Here is a 23,314-nt window from a genome sequence, read left to right on the forward strand (position 1 = left end):
GTGTATGAAGACCAAAAACAAAAAAACAAACAAAAAACCTGCACAAAATAAAAAACAAAACAGAACCTGACAACTACCGAACCAGAGCATGTATTCTTAAGCCTGTGTAATTGCCTATGGTTGGGTCTATGACGCTGTGTGCAAGTACTGTATATGTGTATTCATTTTTTACCCAGAAAGTGCTCATAATTCCATCACCTGCTCAAAAAACTGCAGGAAAAAATTTTTAACCCTTTTGTAACTTAACTCTCTCGATCTGACTCCTTTATCCTACAGAAATTAATTTGAACTGATTGGGGATTGAGGAAAAATAATGTGCACAGATATGATTAGTTGGGATATACAGAGACTTCAGATTATATTTTCTACCACTGCTTCCCTAAAACATTATTTTCCTTCATTAAAAAAAAGTATTTTTAAGTCCTGTATGTACCAAACATGCAGCTATGAATAAAAACTAGGCACTGCTCCTGAAATCAGAGCTTTCATTCAAAAAAGGAATATAAAAAAATAGAAAATTAGAATAGATTGCAATTTAGCAAGTACTGTGATGCAGATATTACAGGGTACCACAGAACACTGGTAATTCTGTGGTAAAGAACCAATTAAAAAAATTCCAATCCATTGCTGTTATTTTTGTAAAATAAAATGGCACAGCGGTTCTCAATTTCTGCACTTACCTTCTCACAGACTGCAGATCATCAGTCTACACTTTGAGTAACATTGTTACCAAGCGCATGGTAGGTGTGTTTAATCCAGACCTGAACAGGTCAGGAAGCTATAGGGGAAAGGTTCTAAGCAGCACTAGCTACATTTTGGCAAAAGATTTTTGTCTAGAAAGAGTGAAACTTCCTCTGAAGAGTGAGCCTGGTGAGGTAAGCAGAAGCCAGATTGTATAGGAAGTCTGGATTTTGCCCATAATGAAAAAAAGAAACCTAGAAAGTCACACAAACATATTTGTATTTTAGAACGTTTGTTTTGGCTTCAGTGTGGAAGGATGACGAGAGAATCAACACTTCAGACAGGGAGACCAGTTAGGAGGTTACCACATTATCTAGGTTAAGAGATGTGGACAGCATGGAAAGAGTATAACTGCATGGGGATTATAAAATAGAGAACTGGTTACTAGTCCAACAGACAGAATATTAGAAGGGTTTCCACAACTCTGCAGTTGGCAATACTATTTCATCCTTGAAATGCAACTTTTGGTCTTTGTTGGAGTACCTAAAATTCATAAAACTTAATTCAAGTAGGTTCTTGTTCATTTTTTCATGATGTAATAGACACTTGCTTTTCTTTTTTGTTGCTTAATATCCTTTTCCTCATCTACCCTGATTTCCTTTTGAGGAACTACCTCTGTCCCATTAGACAGTCTCGTGCCAATCAGATGTGCCCTCTTTTGGAATCTGAATGTTGAGCTGAGACATTCTACCATGGTTCCTAACTGCATTGCTCCTGCTATAAATGAGAGCATGTTCTAGCCTCCACAATTGTCTTGGTTCCACCCCAGTTCTCTAGCTACCCATTGATTGCAAACTTCTGATAATCTTTTAATGAATTTCCTTCTGTTTACATTGGCCAGAGTAAGATTCTTGCTTGTAACCATACATGGCATATCCAACAAGAATTTGAAAGATTCTTTTCCACAGAACACCTTAAACACAAGATTCTAAATCATAGTTGTATAGTGTAAATATTTAATAAAAGCAAATCCATGTTTTTAGAACTATCTTAATCTTAAGATTATTTCTAAGCAGTGAACAAGCAATTTCATTAAGTATGTTCTCTAACAAAAGACAGCCAAACCGTATAATGGTAAGAGCCTGGAAGTGAAACGGCCGAGGTTCACAACCTGCGTCACAATCATTTTCTTGGGCAAATTAGTAACCTCCCAGAACTTTAGCTTCCTCATGAGGCTAATGATAGTACTTATCTCACAAAACTCTTTTGAAGCTTGAACTCATTAATACATGTAAAATACTAAAATAAAAGTACCTAACACAAGGACCAAATATATACTAGCTTATGGCTATAAAACAAGTTTCTGAAATGTGGATAAGAAAAGAAAAACAAAGCCCACAATGCAAACAAGATATTTTACTGAAATAATTACTAAACAATAAAGTTACAGGAGTAAATAACATAAGCATTTTAGAAACGAAATTTTATGTTGAGTAGTTAAGAGAATTCATAGATTCATAAGTTGTTATTAAGGAGTTCAATATCTGAATTGGGAAAACAAAGCAAAATTTTGAAGCACTGAAATGCTTAATTCTTCAAGGAATCTTCTCGGCTGTAAAGACTTGAGAGGCTTGTCTCCTGGCCTTGAAAAGGAATTTAAAAACACCGTCAATTATAAGCTAGAAGTCAATTAATTAGAATATGTATTATCATTCTACTATAAAAATAAAATCTGAGATTTTTTTCAAGATAATAATGAAAATTCCTAAAGAAAAATTACAAACTTATGAAATTAGGAATAAACATTTTTAAAGATAAGCCATAAAGAAATTAAGCAAATGAAACAGAATGTGTTGCTTTTTTATGAATAATGATCAAAAGTAAAATGCTGGCTCAAAGTCAGAGAGAGACAGATAAAACACAGAAGAGGGCCAGAGGGACATAGGGATATGAGCAAAGAAACTTTAAGAAAATTATTTCCCTTATTATGGCCTTAAAAACATCACTCCAAAAAGCTTTTCAATCATTGTGCTATTTTCACAACCTGAGTTCCAAATCAAGACATATTAAACCAAGCTAAATTAAACTAATTAAATCAAGTTGGCACAATGGAAAACTAAGAATGCAGTGAGGTAATTTAATAACTGTATATCAAACTGTGAAAAAGAGTTGAGGAACATGGTTATTACATAGATGTATATTTATTATTTGACTGAATTGAATTAGAAGATATTTTCTAAAATAAATCCCTTCACCTAAACAAGTGCTCTAACATCTAGAACAGGGTCTGGAATGAGTAGATACTCAAAATATTAATATATTTATGTCAGAAATGTCTTATGGTAATTTTAAGACAGTTGCCAGTATAAAAATTTCTGTCTATTATAATCATATTATACTTACTATTCTTTTTCTACCTGGCAGTATTGTGCATTGTTAGCCAAGTTATGATTCTTATAAAGACACAGCTACACAATTCATAGCTCAAAAACAATGGAACAGAATGAAATGCACAGTGTGGAAAGTACATTTTTAATATTCTAACCCCACCAATGACTCGGTTTCCAAAACTAGAAAGATAACAGCTAACTAAAATGTTCAGCTAGAGTCCACAACAATATTTAACCACTCTCAAAAGTTATGTGTATATTGGTGAGCAAGGATCTTAGTATTTTAAAATAATTAAAATGAACCCCCAACTTTATCTGGCCAAATTAATAAGGTGAAAAAAGTGAATGCAATTTTGGTATTTAAGTCCTTGCAAAGAAATCTTTTAATGTATTATAATTAAACTGAAGAATCTCTTAAACAATCTTTGCCTTTATATATGTTATGAGGCTGAAAAGATTACTTTCTCTCTCTTTTCAAAAAATTATAGTCCTTTCCCCCAAGATCCTATTATTTTCCATAACTGTTTCTTTCCAATCCTCTGTTTCTTTTCTCTTTAGAGGAAAATAAATCAATGTGAAGTACTCAAATAGGGGCATTATTTTAAGATACCAGGGCCTATGCATTTTCTAGACTTAAAAAATGTGCTATCACATAGCTTCAGTTCATACTAAGTAGAGATTTTTCAATTTCTAAAAATTTTTCTGTAATATACCACTCATCACTTAACTGCAAAGGATAAAGAGAAGAGGCAACTCTAATGAAGTTAAATTCTGGAACTGTGCATATCCCCAAGCACATAAAGTAGAGCCTCAGGAATCACAAGAATCACATTTTAATAAATAATAATTATAAAACCAGTCTGAGGTATCTTTGGATTAAGTTAGGTTTTCTTACCACCATACATATTGTTAGGATTCATCACTCACCTGACATTAAACATTAAATATTATAAAACTGAATATTTATTTGAAGCTCTAAGTAATTGACAGTCACTCTGTACCATTTCAAATTTAAGGATGCCCATTCTAGAAGTGAAAAACCATAAAATATCTTTGCCAGCTTAATGAAACAGAATGAGGTGCTAGAAGATACAAAGGGATAGCACTGATTTTAACTAAAAATTCTAAACCAACCCACTCAAGCATCACATAATAAATAGATACTTACAATTTTCTCCTCTGGAGAAAGTGCACCCTCTATTGCCACTATCTGGTATTGCTTATGTTTTAAATTTCCCATAGATTTCCGAAGTTGCTTGAGACTGCTGGCTTCTATGTCTTGCTTTAATAGTTTCTGCATTTCTCGAGAAGGACATCCAGGGTCAAATATTAGTAACCATAATGTTCGGTTTTTTCTCTCTTCAATTCCAACAACTGTTCGACTATGACCTATCAAAAGATTTAAAAAAACAGCTATGTCATATTAGCTATAGTTATACAGTCTCTATATGTAGTGTGTGAGCATATCTATGTTTAGAACATAAATACATATATAGCCAGTCTCTCTGACATGTATATACCCAAGCTCTCCTAAGACACAAGAGTTCAATTCTACTTCAGTTTTCTTTTGTTCAATTTTAGTTTTCTAAAGGCTTCATTACAAAAAAGTCTGCTTCTACTCTGCCACACTTTTCCTTTCCCAATCCCTTGATTCCTCTTATACAAATTATCTCAGATGAAAGGATTTGAAATTTACCTATGTACCTATTCTGGAACAAAAACTCTCATGGTTCCAAAAGGTAAACAAAAGTAAAATTATATATACTAGAATATCAATGGGGAGAGCTTAATCTCTTATAGTTTGTATTCCTAAATAATGAAATTCCTAACATTTACTTCTCTTTATTCCTGTCAATTCAAATCATCAATTCAACAAAATATACCAAGTAGCCATGTGCCAGGTACTATTCCAGGCAGTAAGGTATACAGTAAAAATCAAAATAAACACTCCTGCCTGTTTTCATGAAGCTTATATTCTAACAGGAAGAGATATTCTATGAACAAGGTAAATAAGTGAAGTAAATGCCAGTGGTGGGAGGCTGGGATAATGAGTTGCACTTTGAAATAAGGTGAGGTCAGAGCAGGCCTCACTTAAGTGACACCTGGGTAAAAATCTAAGAAGGTAAGGAAAGGAAGAACAAAAAAGGAAGGGTAAACAAAAAAACCCCAGCAAGTCCAAAGGTCCAGAAGATGCCAGGAATTATCATCCTTTATTACTCAAGAATGTATTGTACTAACAAAGTAGGTCTGAAAATCAGACAGACTAATGTCACAACACCTCCCCATTATCAGAATCTTAACCTGTCCTAAAGTAATAGTTTGTTGTTTTATAAATAACATCGTTATCTATGATTTATACTAACCTTGATGCTGAAGATAGATAGGAGGTTTAGATGTACATACTACCTTTGGACTTCCTTCCCTCTCTGCAGAATAATAGTTCAATATCCACTCAAATAAGCAAGGGTGTGTACCCAAAGGACCAGTCGACTTGTGAAAATCAACAATACGGCACCTATGAAAAAAAAATTGATAAAATGGATTATGTAGAGAATATTTTTAAATATTTTAATTAATGGAGTTTTCGTATACAAAAAATTCTTAGTTTGGAACTAATTTTATCTAGCCATTACTTCTCTATGAAGGAAGAAAGAAAATTAAATAGACTTTTTTTTATTTATCTACAAAACTGTCATTTTTGCAGGGAAAGTAATTATTTAAATAACTATTCATAATGCTGATGACTAATCTAAAGGTTGCAAACCTTTTCTGATAACCTTTTCATGAATTATAAATGAGGACCATACTTGATTAAAAAGTCATCTACATATAATCTGGGACACAGCTTTTATTCTAATGTTTAATCCTGATGATCAATTAGAAGCTGACTTCTGATTTTAATTCAATAGCCATTTGCATATATAAAAAATATCCTGAATATTTTTTCTGTCAGTTCTCTCAAATTCCAGCAACAGACAAGAATACCTGTAAAGATCATTGAAAAATGTGTGTATGCTCACATCTATACAACTATCTCCTATATATCCTCAGTGGTATTCTATTTTCAAGTGGGAGTCACTCTTAAGTAAACAATTTTTTAACCAGAAGCACTGTATATACTACTCAACAACTATTTTAAAAAGGGTCAAGTATAACCAAAAGCATTTAATAGGTTTATCACTTTAAACAGATACCTGTACTTGGCTCTCATGGTGATAAAACACCCAAATTGCAATGGTTGTTAACCTTGGCCTCAGCAAATTTACTGCTGATTCCTTGCAATTGATTACTGAGTTTTAAGTGCTCAAATGAAACTTCTGAATAAATTGTTTAGAAATAGAGTGTTTCTGGGTTAGCAGTTTTCATGTTTACATTTAAAATATGGAATAATACCTACAGAGTATGATTCATATAGAGCGCAAAAGGAAGGCATTTCAAATAACTAGTAAACAAATTCAGGGGATATTAATAAAAAAGATTTACTAAACTACTTAAGGTACCAAGAAAAAAGCTGGATACATCAGGGATTTTAGAAGGAAATTTTCCTTTCCTTAAGAATTACTTAAAAGCACAGAACATGATAGACTATATATAACTGAAGGTGTGAACAGATTGGCAAAAAGAAAAAGAAAAAGGCAGAAATAATTTTAGAAGGCATTAAAATAGTTTAAATAATTCAAGAAAGTTATATGCACAATATTAGTTTTCTGTTTAAAATGTAAGAAATATTTTTACCCCTAAAATTAAGAACATGGAGGGATCATAATTATCAAACAACAGTTAATATCTGAATTCTTACTACATGCCTGTCACAGTTCTAAGCACTTTATCTCATTTAATTGTTGTTTCAATTTTATAAAGTAGTTCCTATTAATATATTCTTCTATCAATGGTGAAATTAGGATACAGACAAGTTAAGTCATTCACCTAGTAAGTAGGAAAGCTAGTATCAAGTTTAGGCAGTCTGACTCCAAAGCCCAAAGTCTTAACTGAGATCTTACAATTCACAACTCCAGACTCAAAGAGAAAAAGAAGTGCCCAACACAATGAATCAAACCCCACACTCATGGGGACATTTCATAATATCAGGGCTAAGAGAAGATGTGAAAAATTTCCAAAGAAAATAGATTATACGAAAAAAAAAAAATGAGAATCAGATGGCATCTTACTCTCAACAGTAATACTGGTTGCTATAAGTCAATAGAGTGGAAACTTAATTTGATCTGAAAATGATTTTAGAGATAAAGCCACCCAAACTATCATTTAAGTAATAAGGACTAGACACCCTTTCTCACGAAGCGAAGAAAGCAAGTGCTCAAGCAAAAGGGAGTAATCCAGAAAAGAGAAAGACATGGAATCCAGAAAAATCCAGGTCCCGTTACAAGAAAATAGTGAAGAAATGCTACACAGGAATAGCTGTGGAAGGGATCTAGAAGGCAAATAATCCAGATTGGCTCAACTAGGACAGATGACTCCAAGAAGGAGGTGTCCAGAAATGAGGAGGACCTCAGAAGGAGTGTTTAGAAAAACTTGAGACCATGATGCAAACAGAAAAAGGGGAAAAGAAAGACAATTATTAACACAAGAAAAATGTTAAAAGCTTGTTAGAAAAGGAAATAAAATTAGTAATGAGCAATATTTACGAAATTCTAAAGATGTAAACTCTGACTTTAATAAAAATTGAGATTTAATCATATTAGAAGGATTGAGAGTGATCAGGTGGAAGATTTAAAAAAACACAATAGACACTATGTCAAACTGATAAAACAAGAAATAGCTATGAAAGCATATTATTTGAAAACAACGGAAGTGACAGTTGCCTGTGAGAAATAGAACTTGAGAGTGGAGAGAGGCATGAGATAGGGAATAAGCTGCTAGTTTTCAGTATAAGACTTTTAATGCTACTTAATTTTATTTTTTAACTATTTCTTTGATATAAATAAAATTTAAAAAAACAAAAGCAGCTTCCAGATATGGCAATAATATTTACTTGCGTTTTTAGGTACATACTTTATCCTTAGGGAAGTCAGGAGTGTATATACTTCACATGCTCCAATCCAGGCCTTTGTTCCCTGTAACCTGTTATTAAGTTGGGAGGCCCCCTGAGGATCAAAACCTTCCTTCCATGCATCTTCAATCATAGACTGAATTTTTGGAATGCAAGGAACTGACATACCTAAAATCACACAAATAAACATGTTATGTGACAGGTACTAAAGTACTGAACAATATCACTTAGCAGTATTATCATATACTATAGAGGAACCTACAACACAGTTTTTAGGACTGTTATTCCTAACATCTTCTATTATATCATCTTCTCTTCTTCCAACCAGAATTCAGGTTTCTTATGTAAATATCCCCTAACTTTGTTGAAGTTATAATTGTCCCTGCTATGTATTAATTCATTCCACATCAAACAAATTTTATCATATGACAAGTTCAGAGTCATACCTTTCAAGCAATCATCATAGGCATCATTTTGTAATAATGATGAAAGCAGCATCTGGAAATTTCTATAACCGCAACCCCAACCTTTGTCACCTAACGATGAATGAAAGTGATCCACCATTGTAGAAAGCCACACGTGCCTCACATCTGTGGCAGCATTCTGATAATACCTATGAAGTGCTTCCATAATTCCTAAAGCAGAAAAGAGATATAGAGACTTAGAAGGATTTGTTATCACCTTTATATGGCTACCTCATACATTTTTAGTATCAACCTCTCCCTCAAGTTACACATCTAAACCCTGTCAATTCCATATTTTTCTTTCCCTTCTTACTGCTCCAACTTTAGTTCATGTCCTTGGCTTGTTACTACAATCCAATTTTCCTAACACTAGTATATTACATGTTACACAGAATTGAAATTGTTTGCATCTTTCATCTCTGCATCTGCAGAGATTATATTATGTGACAGAACTAAAATTTGAAGATGACTGTGCCAGGAAAAGGGAAAATATATGCACTCCCTTTCCATGTTCTAGTCTTCTGATCTGGGTAGAAGTGGAAGGCCCATCACTTGAAGTGGAAACGCAGTGTTCTGGGGGAAGGCACAGGCCCATGCTTAGGAAGTGAGTGGTTTTTATAAGAGCTTTTTGTTTGTTTGTTTTACTACCATTTCCCAAATTTTAAAACAAGATATTTGGTGAGGACTGTGGATTTTCATGGTGGCAAGGAATATGGAAAGGATATACTGCTAATCTTTTGTCTAACAATAAGCAAGTAACAACCAAATGCAAGAAGACAAGCTATTTGAGCTCTCATGTGTACACACCACGATTCAGAAATAACCAGGAGGACTCCTGCACGCTTAATGGATGGCATCCTATTAACGTGTATTAACATTTATTACAAGAGAACATAAAACTTGGGAAAGCAAATTTTCTTTTATTTCTCACCCAACTAAAAGATAAGGAAGGTGAAACCATCACCAGAACAAAACAAATTTTTTCCAAATGAGTACATTCATAGTACTGGGTTGGCAGTTAACTCTTTTGCCCGCCTACTAAATATGAGAGAGTCTCTACCCTGTCCTGTATATTTTCTACAGCCTGAGAAACATTTCTGTTGTGAGGCTACTTGGTAGTGTCAATGGCTACTTTTAAAACTTCTATTATTAACAGCTCAAGCTAGTAAAACCTTATACTTCTCTATTGTGCTGCCATTAAAAACACCATTAGTGCAAAAAAAAAAAAAAAAGAGAGAGAGACAAGAGAATAGAATAGGTAATTCATTTAAAAGTAAATTAATTCAGGCGTAATCAAGGAAATGCAAATTAAAACATATGTCGTCCCATGACCCACTAAATGGCAAAAATTAAAAAGTGTCACCATACATATTGCGAGAATACACAATGAATGCAGATTACAACCACTTAGAAACTCTTGAAGAAGATCTGTTCCTAACTTATAACAGTAAAAAATTGGAAACAACCTAATATTTTTGAATATGAAAACAGGTAATTTGTATATAATTCATAAAAGGAAGTGCTAGAGAGCAGCTAAAATGAATGATACAACTGTAAGAGCCAATATATTTGAGCAAAAAAATTAATAGCATACATATTGTATCCCATTTATATACAGATTAAACACATGTAAATTATATATTATTTATAGAAATGTACATACACATATGATTAGAATATTCAAACATGTATGAGACTGATAAATATCAATTCAGGATAACGGTTCCCTTGTCGGGGAGAAGAGATTAGAATCAGAGAAGGGGTACACAAAGGGCTTAAAAGACACATAAAAGCTTTTATAGCTTTAAAAACTTTTAATATGACAAAACAGTAACATTAAAAAAATCTGGGTGATGGGAACAAAGCTGTTTCCATATAAATTTTGTTACTACACTAACAGATATACAAAGAAAATAATTTTTAAAAATACTCATCAGGAAAAAAGACATGCTTTGGAGTGCAGCAGACCTGACTGTGAATACTGGCTGAGCCAATTAACTGGCCCTGTAACTTTGCCTTAGGGAAGTCATTTAACCTCTTTAAACATAATGACATCATCCAGAATATGTAACAGTACACAAGAGGATGTTTGTTTTGAGTTAAATGATACAATGTATATAAAGCCCTTAGTGTCTAAAAATGTACTGAATGATAAATAGAATAGTAGCTAGCCACTTGTGGCTACTGAGCACTTAAAATATGGTTTTTCTAATTGAGATGTGCTGTAAAGTAAAAAATACAAAATGCATTTTGAAGAATGTATAAAGAATGTAAATTATCTCATTAATTAAAATATCTCAATATTTAATATTGATTACATGTTGAAATAATAATATGAATACATTGGGTTTAAACTATTAAAATTAATCTCAATTTTTACTCTTTAAAATGGATTCAAGAAATTTAAAATTATACATGAGGCTCACAGTATATCTCTATTAGACAACACTGGTCTTCTAGACCATCATTAGTGTCCAACAAAAAGTTTTTTAAAAGGTTCATTTTTAAATGTCAAAAAAATTAACATAATATAAAAGAAAATTATCTTTAAGTGAATTATTTATTGTAAAAACAGAAGTTCAGAAGTTTCAAAACAATATTTGAACACAAACTATGCAAAACTACATAAACCATGGATCATGAAAATTAAGCAAAATTCAAATGATTTTGATTATTTCAGTGGTATATGCAATATTAAAACTATGATTTTGCTGTACTCACCAGAAGTTTTTGTATTTCCATCATCGATACCAATTGCTAGCGATTCCATCATATCAGCTTTTCTTCTATGAAATTCAGATGGATGCATTCTTCCCCTGTTTACTTCTATCTCCATATTTCGCAGTTGCTGTTGTTTGTAGCCTCCGGAATTATCTAAACCATACTGTCTCTATTGAGACATAAAAGACACAAAAAAACTCACGTAATTTTTATGTCCCTGTGCCTTGATGAAGATGTAAACTTAACTACGTTTTTATTTTAAAATATTTGTTGAAACATTTTGGCTTACAGACTTTATACAAGTCAACTTAAAGATTTCTAGGAAACCTAAATCACATACATGCAGATCCCTGACTTAGTAATAATCACTTCTCTATAGGCAAACTCTACAGCAAGAGTCTTACTTTCCTTGTAGTAGGGAAAGTAGAGGATTCCTGTCTTTCTGTTATAGGTATTGTGAAAGGCAGAAGAGTTCTGAACATACTGTTGATTTTTTGCAGGAAACTTGCCAGTCTTTGTTATTTGGTTCCCAGGCTAGTCCACAAAGGCCTATTTATTTCCTAATTCCTTCATTCAATCATGCCACCCAGTAAATGAACTATGTTTCTGCACGCTGGACTGAGAATCTCAAATTGTATGCATAGAACTGATTCTATTTAAAGAACTAACTTGCAAAGATAAATAACAAACCTCCTTAAATATTGGAAACTTTTTGTATTGATGATGTTCAAAATTACACAAGGCATAGAAGACTTAAGAAAAGCCTATATTTTCTTTCCTCCTCTGAATCCTGGTGGGAAAATATTTTGCAAGTAAAGGAATCATCAGTGAGAAAAAAATCCTAAATTACATCTTCCAAAGCACATTCCAAGGAAAAATAGACATTGTGAGATGTCTGAGAAAAAAAGAGGTCAAAGAAGTCTGGGAAAATTATGATATGTACAATGCATGTTAGTATATTAAAGGCTCTGAGAAGTCCTGAAGTATACAAACCTGTTTAATTGAACACTTTCAAAACTACTCAATTATAAACCCTTTTCACGTATATGCTATCCTATTAACACATAGAAAAAGAACATTTAAAAACTCTATGAGCATTATTAGCACAGATGACGCTAAGGTCCACAAACTGGGATTGAAAAAAGTAGAAATGGATGTTAAAAATGAACATGTATTAAAAATAGAACAGATGCTGCCAGTTTAGTTCAATAGATACCATGACCCACCTAAGATAAATAAACTCTCAAATATCATCAAGTATTTTCCATTAAAAATGGTTCTTTCTAAATACCTGAAATTGCAATCTGTAAAAGAACTGAAGACTCAGGAGACATTAATTCTAAGTATAAATTTCATTTCCAAGTACCTATAAAAACATTTAAATTCTGAGTCTTGGTTTCCTAATTTGCCCCATCAACTTACAGAGGTTTGAATCCAACCTTTACCACTTAATAGCTGCCTGACCCTGAGCAAGTTACTTAACCATTCTTTGTTTCCATTTCTTCATCTGAAAAAAAAAGAAAGGGGGGCTAAAATAACTTCTTTATGTGTTTGCTGTAAAGATTTTGAAAAGACTATATATGAAGGGATTACCCCAGTACCTAATCAGAATGAGTACTCATAAATGGTGGCCGTTATTAACTATAAAATATATATAACAATTTTTTTAATATTAATGACAAAAATAATAGGCTGGAGTTTTGAAAGCATATTTGAAAAATAAGAACTCTACCAAATCAAAATACATAATTGTTATTAATCTTTGTACCTGTAGTTTCTGAAATTCTTCTCTTTCTTGTCTTGATTCCTCAGATTTTCTCTTTCTGTCTTCTTGTTGAAGCTGGTGAGCCAATTCTAGACCACTGGAACACTGGACTCCATCCATGCCTGTTAGACATTTTTAATGTTCAAAATGAAATAACTACTGCAATCAAAGCTTATTAGCTAATACATATTTTAAAAAGAGTAAATGCTATTATTTGTCATTTATTCATGACTATAATGTCATGGAACCACCAAGTAGAAACCTAGCAAAACTCAAAACTGCTTCTGTAAGGACTACCCTCCATATAAGTAACAACTAATGTTCACTGAGGGTTTAAGCTGTGACATTTTCATTAATTATCTCATTTTACCTTCATGACAACCCTATGAAGTAGGTATTACTATTTGCTGAGGAAATCAGAATTTAAAGAGGTTAAGTAACATCCTTCATTGATGCTCCTTAACACAACTAAGGCAGATTGATTTTTCAAAGAAATACTAGGGGAGAAAATGAAAATAATAGAAAACATAAAAATGTTTGCTTACAAAGTACAGGTGTTAGATAACTTAATTACAGTTTGGACCCAAACAAATGGTGCTACTTTGTAACATCTTGCCCTGCTTCTTCTCTACCCAGTGTGTCTCAGATCCATTAGTCAGTAGCTTCTGGCCAGTACCTTGTCTCCCTAACTCTACAACCTGATGGTTAAATTATGTTACTAAATAGTCTTTCTTTCCTTTCAAGCCTCTCAACAACTGCTTTGGTCCCCTCTTCTTTCTATTTGGTGTCCCCTTCCATTCCTGGGGATATACAATTCACAAATGATTTTTAGTACACCCTGACACTATCTACAGTGATTTACTCAGACCATATCTTTCTCACATTACCCACTATTGGCTTACATCATAATACATGTGCCCATACAAAGCCTATCATAAAGAGTGAGAATTATCAGATATTCAGCTTCAAAAGGGTTATCTATCCTTCCACAGTACTCTCTTGCAATCTTGTTCAAAGGAAGATAACTCACCAGCTAGAATAGTTAGTAGAAAACCACTAGAATAGAGAAGTATTCTCATCTAGGGGTTAGGCTGAGTGAGCAGATAATGCTGTCCATGGAGATCACTGATATGTAGTAGGATCACTGATACTGGACAGTAAAGATCCCTGCATTAATAGGAGTTATGTATGTACCTTAAGAAACTGTAACAGGGTAGAACACAATTGGTTTCTCTCAGGGTCCACTTTATATTTTCTTTCAGTGGGTTTGTAAAACTCATATAGGATCTTTCCACTTCTAAGGCATCATAATGAATAATTGAGCAATGTCATTATTAAAAAACACATGGGACAAAGGAAACTTTTATAAAAGAGTCACTAAAAATCCAGTAAGTAATTTTGGAAGCTGGAGTAAGCAGCTAGAAATGCACTAAAAGACATTTTGGTTATATAGTTCGTATTCATTTTAAAAGTGTATATGCCATACAGCAGTTTCTAGTTTAACAATTTTTACTGACCAAATGCTAAATCCAGTTACTTCTATCTGCTGAAGGAATGCCCTCAACTTGTAAATATAACACTTTAAAAAAATTAAATCACAACATATTCATCTTTAAACATAAAAACATACCTTGTCGAAAGGCACTTTCTTCTAAATGCAAATCAACATGTTCCTGGAGAATATGGTAATTTGTACATATGAGTCCACACATAGGGCAGTCATAGAGTGGTTGATCACAGTCTGTGTAAGAGACATAATAAAGTAGATTTTATTTTTTAAATTTTTTGTTTTTCACCTTATATTAAAAATTGTCTACAACCTATTAAGAGCTGTTTAAACTTGGATTTAAAAGTTATTTCTCCATGTCTAGGGTTAAGATGGAAGACTGAACATAGCACAAACCTCTCTTACCATTCAAAAAAAAAGGAAATATTAATAATAAACATTCAGATCTGTAGTCAAAACAAGAAAAGTAGGAAAGAAAACCAAAATGGAAAGTAGGAGCCAGTTTGGATATGTGTTTTTAGAGCTAAATTCTCAGCAGCCACCAAAATGAGTGGTGGTAAGGTGCTGAACTTTAGCATCCAGCATAAAGCTGGGAACTGGGACCATACTGACTACCTCAGATCAGGGATTAAAGAGCTGTATCTATCAGACAGCACTATAAGCAGATAGGTCCAGCTTGCCAGTAACAGAAGCAGCAGAACCTCTGTAACACCAAGGCCTGGCAGATAACAGGCACAGAAGAGGGACCCAGAATTATGCATATACATAGAGTGAAAGCACTGAGCAATCCAAACTAACAGGCTTTCTCTGGAAGTGGAGACTGAACAGCCAAGGTAAAGGAACCATGAAACTGCTTCACTGGGAGTAATCACGAGAGAAAACTCCCATAACAGATGAGTACTAAAATTTGAATTGCAAAACACATTGGGAGGGCTAATGCCATGAAAAACAGTCCCAAAATCCACAAACTAAAGAAGTCACTTGTGAAGAAATGGAGCTAACAGTAATTTATAAAGGATTGTAAAATAAGTATGTTCCAAATAGTCACTGAAATAAAGGAGGAACTGAATCTTTGAAACCAGGACAGAAAACTATGAAACAGAAACAGAAAGGTAAAAAAAAAAACCATAAATATTAAAAATAAATGATATGATCATTGAAATAAAAAATTCAATGGCAAAACTCGAGAGAAAATGAGGTATGTAAAAGTATTCAGAAAATATCTCCAAAAGCAGCACTAAGCAGTAAAGGTATATGGCTTCCATAAGTAATGCTGCAGGTTGTGAGAGGACTTTCAGCCAGTTCTCTACCATAAAATGCCTCAGAGTTGGCCAAGGAGGCCTTTGTTCATCTCTTTGATCATCACACTACTGCAAGCCAATTTCTAGTTTGAAGTGATCACCGACCTTCCTCAACACTGAACCATTGCACCTCACATCTCTGTATACTTTCTTTACCACTGGAAGTCTAAGCTTCATAAGTTAGCCATTATCATTCAATGGAGTCATCCAGGGCTGACTTAACCACCTGTTGTGGGACAATCAATCCATTCTAATTGGTTATTGGCTGTGTCTTAACAGTCTTTAAATATTTGAAGTACATCCACAAATCTGACCCAACCTATCACCCCTCCCAACTTCCCAAGGCCTACTACCTCATCCTCCGGAAATCACAGTCTATTATCAGTCAGCCTCTTTATAACCACAAGCTTTCTCTATATATTCACTAAACCTTCTTGCCTTAACTGAAATCTGGTTGGCCCATGAGAACCCATTTTTCCTATTGTCCCCTAACGCACAGGCAATTTTTCTTTCATAATTCAGGGTCCTAGAAGTAGAAAAGGTGTCCCCTTTGCTCCATTTCATCACTGTCAAACTAGTTTTTTTCCTACCTTTTTGAAAGCTCCATCTTTTTACCAGTTCATGTTACCAGAATATATAGCATCCCATACCTTTCTTAGTGGCTAATGTTTTATTAAATCCTACATACTTCCTTTCATTTACTATAGATTTTAGCACCTGAATCAAAATCTTCTTTTTCTAGCTCTTATACTGTGATCATTCTTAGCAACTTCACTATCCATAGGGATGGTTCTTTGCCTTCACTTCCAACAATCTTGTCCTTCACACTAATTTACCACTGAATGGCACAATCATAACCTTGATTTGTCAGCACCAATACCTAAACCACTTCTGAAATCTCAATTTCAAACATCCCTCTTCTAACTACCTATCCTTCCACCTTACTTCTTTTAATTGCACCACTCTAAAGTCTTTGCCCTAATTAAAACCACCAATATAGAATATAATGGCCTATTTTTTTGTCATTCATTGCCTCTCTCATGTTTTTATTTACTAGATTCTATGCATCCTCTAAATGATAATCATTCCTTTAAATTACCTGCAAACTCACCTAATCCATTTGTTGTAACTAAAAGTTGGTTACATCTAGCTATCTACCTATTCCACTTCTATACCTCTATTGACAATCAGGTCTTTTTTGATACAACTAAATATATGGACTCAAGACTACCATAAGCCACACACCAGTTTACTGAGAAACTTACAGGAAACAGTGTATAAGTGGAATGTGTCTGGCATTTCTCATCAATGAGAATCCTTGCAGCAGTCCACAAAATTTTCATTATTAGCAGATAATAAAATCATCTACTTAGAACACTCAAAGTAATCAATGGACAACTATTAAAATTACTAAGGGGGGTTTGAACAAGATTAGATAGCTTAGCTATATAAAAAAAATTGATAATGCTTCTATAAACCTGCAAAAGTTAAGAGGAAAAAAATCTAATTTACAAAAGCAATACAAACTATAAACTATGTAGGAATAAAAATAACACCAATGTATAATGAAAACCAACACAAAATTTTATTGAGGGATTAAAAAAGATGGCCTGAATTCAGAGGTGTATCTTGATCTAATTTCAAACAAAATTCCAACAGAATTTTCACGAAACTTGATGAAATGGTTCTAAAACACCAAATGAGAAGGTCTAAGTTAACAATGAAAATGAAAAATGAGGGAAGTATTATCCTATCTGATGTTGATGACATCCTACAAAATCATAATTTTTAAAATGGTATGGTAATAAGAAAACAATAGCCAAGCAGATAAATAAAGCAGAACTAAAAGACTTACCCAAATAAATATGAAAACTTAATAAAATATAAAGTATTATGAATCAGTGGTAAACCTGGTCCATATAGGAAAAAACTAGAAATTTGTTTTTTAGTTCACACAATACACTCAATACACTCACAAACACACACAAGCCAGATGGAGTAAAAAAGAAACGTGAAGAAAAGAATATAAAACATTAAAATTTTTAGAATACAATAAGAATACCTTTTTGATGTCAGGGTACAAAATACTTTTTTAGACAATACATAGAAAGCAAACATAAACAAAATTTAAATCCTGCACAAAATTAAAGGATAATCAATAGCATATGGCATACAGCTGAAGTCCAGGATTAGTACTGAAAATATATTTAAAAAGCAAGTGAGGAAGACAACTCAATAGAAAATCAGACAACATAAATACAGTTGGAAAATGCACATAACTTAATACATATATATACAAAAATATAGAATGCTACTTCACAATAGAGGAAATTAAAATAACTATGTGAAAAAGATACTAATTTCACTAAGAATCGGGGAAATGCATGAAAAAAGGAATCCACACACTGACTTTATACCTTTTGCAAAGATTCAAATGGATCGTAGATCTAAATGTAAAATGCAAAACTATCAAACTTTTATTTAGAAGTTGGTAATAAGTTTTTAGATACAACATCAAAAGCATGATCCATGAAAGAAGCAATTAAACTGCTCTTCATTAAAATTAAAAACTTCTATTCCACAAAAGTCCCTGTTAAGACAATGAAAAGATAACTCAGAATGGGAGAAAATACTTGCAAAATACTTCTCTGATAAAGAACTTGTATTCAAAATAGAGAATTCTTAAAGCTCAAAATAAGAAAAAAATATAAGATCCTAAATGTGTATACACCAATAAGAGAGCCTCAAAATACATAAAGCAAAAAACCGTACAGAGCTTAAAAGAAAAAACAGATAAACTTACAGTTAAAATCAGGGATTTCAATAACCCCTTCTCAAAAATTGGTATAAGTACTAGTCAGCACTAGACAGGGAATCAGCAAGGATATATACAATCTAAACACAAACAATAGAAGCTAATTGACATATATAGAACAGTCTGCCCAACAAAGCATAATACTCTTTTTTTTAAGTGCCCATAAGACATGTACCAAGATAGAACATACTTTGAACCATAAAATAGGCCTCAACAAATTTAAAAAAAAAACAGGTATCATACAGAGTATGTTCTCTAATCATAATGGAGTCAAACTAGAACACAATAAAGAGTCCAGGACAGTCCAGATGCCATTGAGCTGGTGGAAATAAAAAGAATATTCTCTAGAAACTGGACAGAAAGGTTTCAAAATTACTCTCAATATAGCTGAAACATCTTATATCTGCATCAAAATTCTTTCTCATAATTGTATTTTTATATTGCAATAATGGCAAATGAAAAATGTTACAGACATAAAATGGAGTAATGCAGTAATCTGACTTACAAAGCAACTTTTAGGACCAGATATTAATTTAAGAATACTGTTACTTTTAATAATTTATAATAAAATGAACACTTTACCTTCTAATGGATTATCTAAAAGATTGGCATGCTTTGTTTTCATATGAGTTTCCATATCTTGACTACACTCCTCTATTTTTCCACAGAATGGACATTCGGGAAGACTGTATACTGTTTCATAAATCGATCCTTTTCTTTCAGTTAAGCCAGATTGTTCTTTCTTACTTTTCAGGAATTTTCTAGATTCAGTTAAGTTCTCTGCATAAAAGGCTTCATGTTTTAAAGTACTATCCTTAGGCAGGCTTTGAGCTGAATTTTTCAGATGATTAGATGCACAAGCTGAATGAATACTTGAACTAACGTCTGTTCTAGACTGTAGGATGTTGTCCTTTTTGTGATCTGAAGCTCCATATTGTATTGTATTTATCCTCTCAAAGTTTCTTTCCAGTGTATTCTGCTCAAAATGAGCAGTTTCAATATGAAAACACATTTCATCATAATTCACACCTGACAACTTGCAAAATGGACACACAACTTCATTTTCCATGTGAACAATTAGTAGGTGAGTCTTCATGTCTGATTCTGAAGTTACTGTTTCACCACAAATATCACAGGAAAGCATGGTATGACAGGTAGCTAGAAAAGAATACAACATTATTTTAAGTTTCAAAGAATTGAATAAAAACTCATGTCATAAAATGATTTGAGACAATTATTTAGTATTTAATGCTAGGTTATTTAGATGAAGCAATTTTCAATGTACTTACTGTTCCTCACATATACAAACTTATTTATAAATCTCAACCAAAATTTCAGGTTTATGGTTTCAAATAAAGACAACAGTAATGTAAACAAATAACTTTAAAAATAAAACATTTCAAAAAGTGTCTGGTCCAAGGTGAAGAAAAAGTAACATTTAAAAAATGGCCTGGCCTGAGCAAGAGCAAGATCCCATCTCTACTAAAAAAAATAGAAACAAATTATATGGACAACTAAAAATATATATAGAAAAAATTAGCCGGGCATGGTGGCACATGCCTGTAGTCCCAGCTACTCGGGAGGCTGAGGCAGAGGATCGCTTGAGCCCAGGAGTTTGAGGTTGCTGTGAGCTAGGCTGACGCCACGGCACTCTAGGCTGGGCAGGAGAGTAAGACTCTGTCTCAAAAAAAAAAAAAAAAATGTCCAGGTAAGGTAACTCCAGTAATAGAAAACAAAGAGAAGAAACCTGTTTATCAATTGATGTATCTAAATACAGAACACTAAAGTTGATTATAATGGTGATGGTAAATAATCTCTAATAATAGGACTTAACACTTAAACAGCTTTATATGTATAAAACTAATTTAAGTACTACTGTTAGAGTAAGAGATTAGGAGACAGGGCTGAGACCCTATGCTGAGGCTTGCAGATTTGGATGCAGGTGTCAACCCTCAACCAAAAGCTTACTAGAGGGGCTGATAACCACAGACAAGAACCAGCTTCAACTGGCTTGTCAGCTATCTCTGCCACCTTACATGAACTTTGGCTAATTATAATATCATTTACGTTGTGATTTCAAAATTTCTCTGCCTTTTAAATCACCATGACAGTTCCCAGACAACCTATAAAGTATGAAAATGGGAGGGAACCTAATCCTAGAAATTACTACCCAAATTTTTAGTAAAAGCCAACCCCTTGGTCTTGAATATTCCTCCCCTCAAGTAGTACACCTACAAAAAATCTAAAATAATTTCTTCCCAGTACAGCTGCTCTCTTTCCTGCCGGCTCTCCCCACTAAGAGTATACTATTTGTTTTCAACAAAAAGCTCTCCTTGCTTGGCTCACATGAAATGTCTAGAAATTCTCTTCTCTTAACGTTCACAAAAAACCTGGAAGAATCTCCACGCGGAGGCAGGTAACACTATTATCATTCTACACATAGGGAAACCTTGGCTCAGGTAGGTCACCACAGCCAGAATACAGTGGAAGCCAAAATGCTAACCCAGTCATGCTCCATAGCCTTTACTCTCACCCCAAAGTAAAAAAGCGGAGGTGGCATGGTAGAAAAGAGCATTTATTCCAATGTCGAGAGAACTGGGTTAAAATCTCAGGTTTCATCATTTTTTATAATCTCATCTCTTTGAGGCTCAATCAGTAAAATAAGTTATACTAGATCACTAGTCACTTTTAGATTTTATGGACTACGGAAGTACTGGTTACTGACACAAAGGTAAAGTCAAGAAATGGTTTTTAAAAAGAAATCGCCGCCATCACCTTCCTACTACACACCATCGTTCAGGTACGGACTATTTACAGACAAACAGGAAAAGAAAAATGACACTATTCCCTTCGTTTAAATAAGTTTACCTTTACAAGACCTCCCTACATTGTCTTTATGTTTCTCATTTCTCTCCAGCTAAGTGTTAGAAGGAAGTTCTCCGGACATCCCCTTCCCAGCCGGGAAGAACGTCACACCCAGAGTTTCTTCTCTTCCGGCGGCTGGGACACGGCCAAATACAAAAGGATACACTTGGATATGGACTCAGAAGCGGGAGAGAGACATAAGAAGGCCGGTGGCAGGTGCCGGGCTGGGTACGTGCTGGGGGAGGAGGTAAGGGCCGGAATGCCACAAGGCCGAGTTTGCGCCAACGGCCGGAGTCAAAACACAAAACCAGCCCAGACACTAACTAGATCAAAGCTTTTGGCGGGGGGAAAAAGGGATGCAACCGTCAGTTCTTACCCGCCCGGAAAGGAGGCAGCTGCCACACTGAGCTCCGCTCGGTTTCCTCTTCGGTCCCCTCCGGAACAAGAGTGCGTGCGCGGCATCCAATACCTCTCCCAGCCAGGCCCTCTCAGTAACCAGAGAGTCACAGTTAACTGAGACAAGAATCAGGGACTCCAAGAAATCTTACGCCTCAGTACCACATTCAAAAAAGCACTTCCTTGGTCTTCCGGAAGGGAAGGAATCCCAGCATGCCCCGCTCCACTCCGATCTCGGATGTAGTGCGTTCTGGGAGACGTAGTCATTTTTACATCCTTCCCATTCCCGTTTTTTTTCTCCCCCCATCTGGGTTCCAACTCCTGATTTGTTTGCTAAGAGAGAAAACTAGGCTCCGAGGTCTTGAAGACTCAATCTGAGTGAGCTCATAAGGCGGGTCCTAGGGCATGCACGAGTCTACCTTACTCTGTCTAGGGCCTCCTGAATACCACTCTCTAATTACAAAACTGTACTCCGAAGATGGAGGATAAGTAAGATAGGTTCTTTCCTTTCAGTTACAAGATCATAAATATCCTATTTTTGTCATTCAGCCCTTATTTAATTCAACAAATACTTAAAGAGTGCTTATTAGAAAGGTATTCTGTTTGGAAAAGGAACTGCCGAAGTAGTACACAAAATCCATGACATTTGAAGCTGACATTCTTATGAGGCGGAGAAAATAAAAAGTAAATGAACAGATCGTAATAAGTGCTATGAAGAATATAAAATTGGGTTATAGAGATACTAATGTTAGGAAAGGTCTCTCTGAGGAGGTGAGTGTACTGATGAAGAAACCTTGCACCAACAGGAGGAAGAGCATTTCAGACAGAGAAAATATCAAGAACAAAGGCCTAACGCTGGAGCAAAAAGCACACTTTGTGACCAGAACATAATGTGGTAGGGTGAAGAGATTACAAAGTGAGGTCAGAGTTATAGACAGGGACCAAATCATGTATGACCTGGTAGAAAGCTATTAGGATGTTTAAATAGGAGGATGACATTATCTGATGATAAACAGTATATTTTTAAAAATTATTCTGGAGATTTGTGGTTTAACATGGCAGGTTGAACATGTACATTTATATTCCCCTGCCTTTCAAAATCTACTAAAATGATAGTAGAATAAAAATAACAATAACAATGAAGAGCTAAAGAGATTCTTACAAAACTTTGAAAGCTAAAAAATGGATAAATGAGTAATAATTAACTTAGCTAAGAACAGAAGTCAACAAAAAACACGTCAATTCATACCTCCCCCAAATCTGGAAGTGTTCAGAAATTAAAGACATGATACTTCTGAAGAGGTTGAAATTTGGGACTGAAAAAAGAAACATTATGCTGAAAGTCTGAATAAGGAACACTTATTAGAATCTCACCTCCAGATTTCCTTTGTCACCAGTGTG

General features: G+C 34.1%; 1 protein-coding gene across 1 annotated transcript; it reads right to left on the reverse strand.

The window, feature by feature from the left end:
* Nucleotides 1–2,077: 2,077 nt before the first annotated feature.
* On the reverse strand, nt 2,078–22,110 carry ZUP1 (zinc finger containing ubiquitin peptidase 1). The gene is made up of 10 exons (XM_069487725.1): nt 21,894–22,110; nt 19,235–19,810; nt 14,660–14,770; nt 13,033–13,151; nt 11,265–11,433; nt 8,526–8,714; nt 8,082–8,247; nt 5,435–5,586; nt 4,240–4,460; nt 2,078–2,324 (listed from the first exon to the last, which is right to left on the reverse strand). Exons 2-10 carry the CDS (start codon nt 19,794–19,796, stop codon nt 2,277–2,279), a joined length of 1,737 nt encoding a protein of 578 aa, XP_069343826.1. The 5' UTR covers nt 19,797–19,810; nt 21,894–22,110; the 3' UTR covers nt 2,078–2,276.
* Between the last annotated feature and the right edge of the window lie 1,204 nt (nt 22,111–23,314).

Source organism: Eulemur rufifrons, chromosome 15 (assembly GCF_041146395.1).
Source record: "Eulemur rufifrons isolate Redbay chromosome 15, OSU_ERuf_1, whole genome shotgun sequence".
Lineage (NCBI taxonomy): Eukaryota > Metazoa > Chordata > Mammalia > Primates > Lemuridae > Eulemur > Eulemur rufifrons.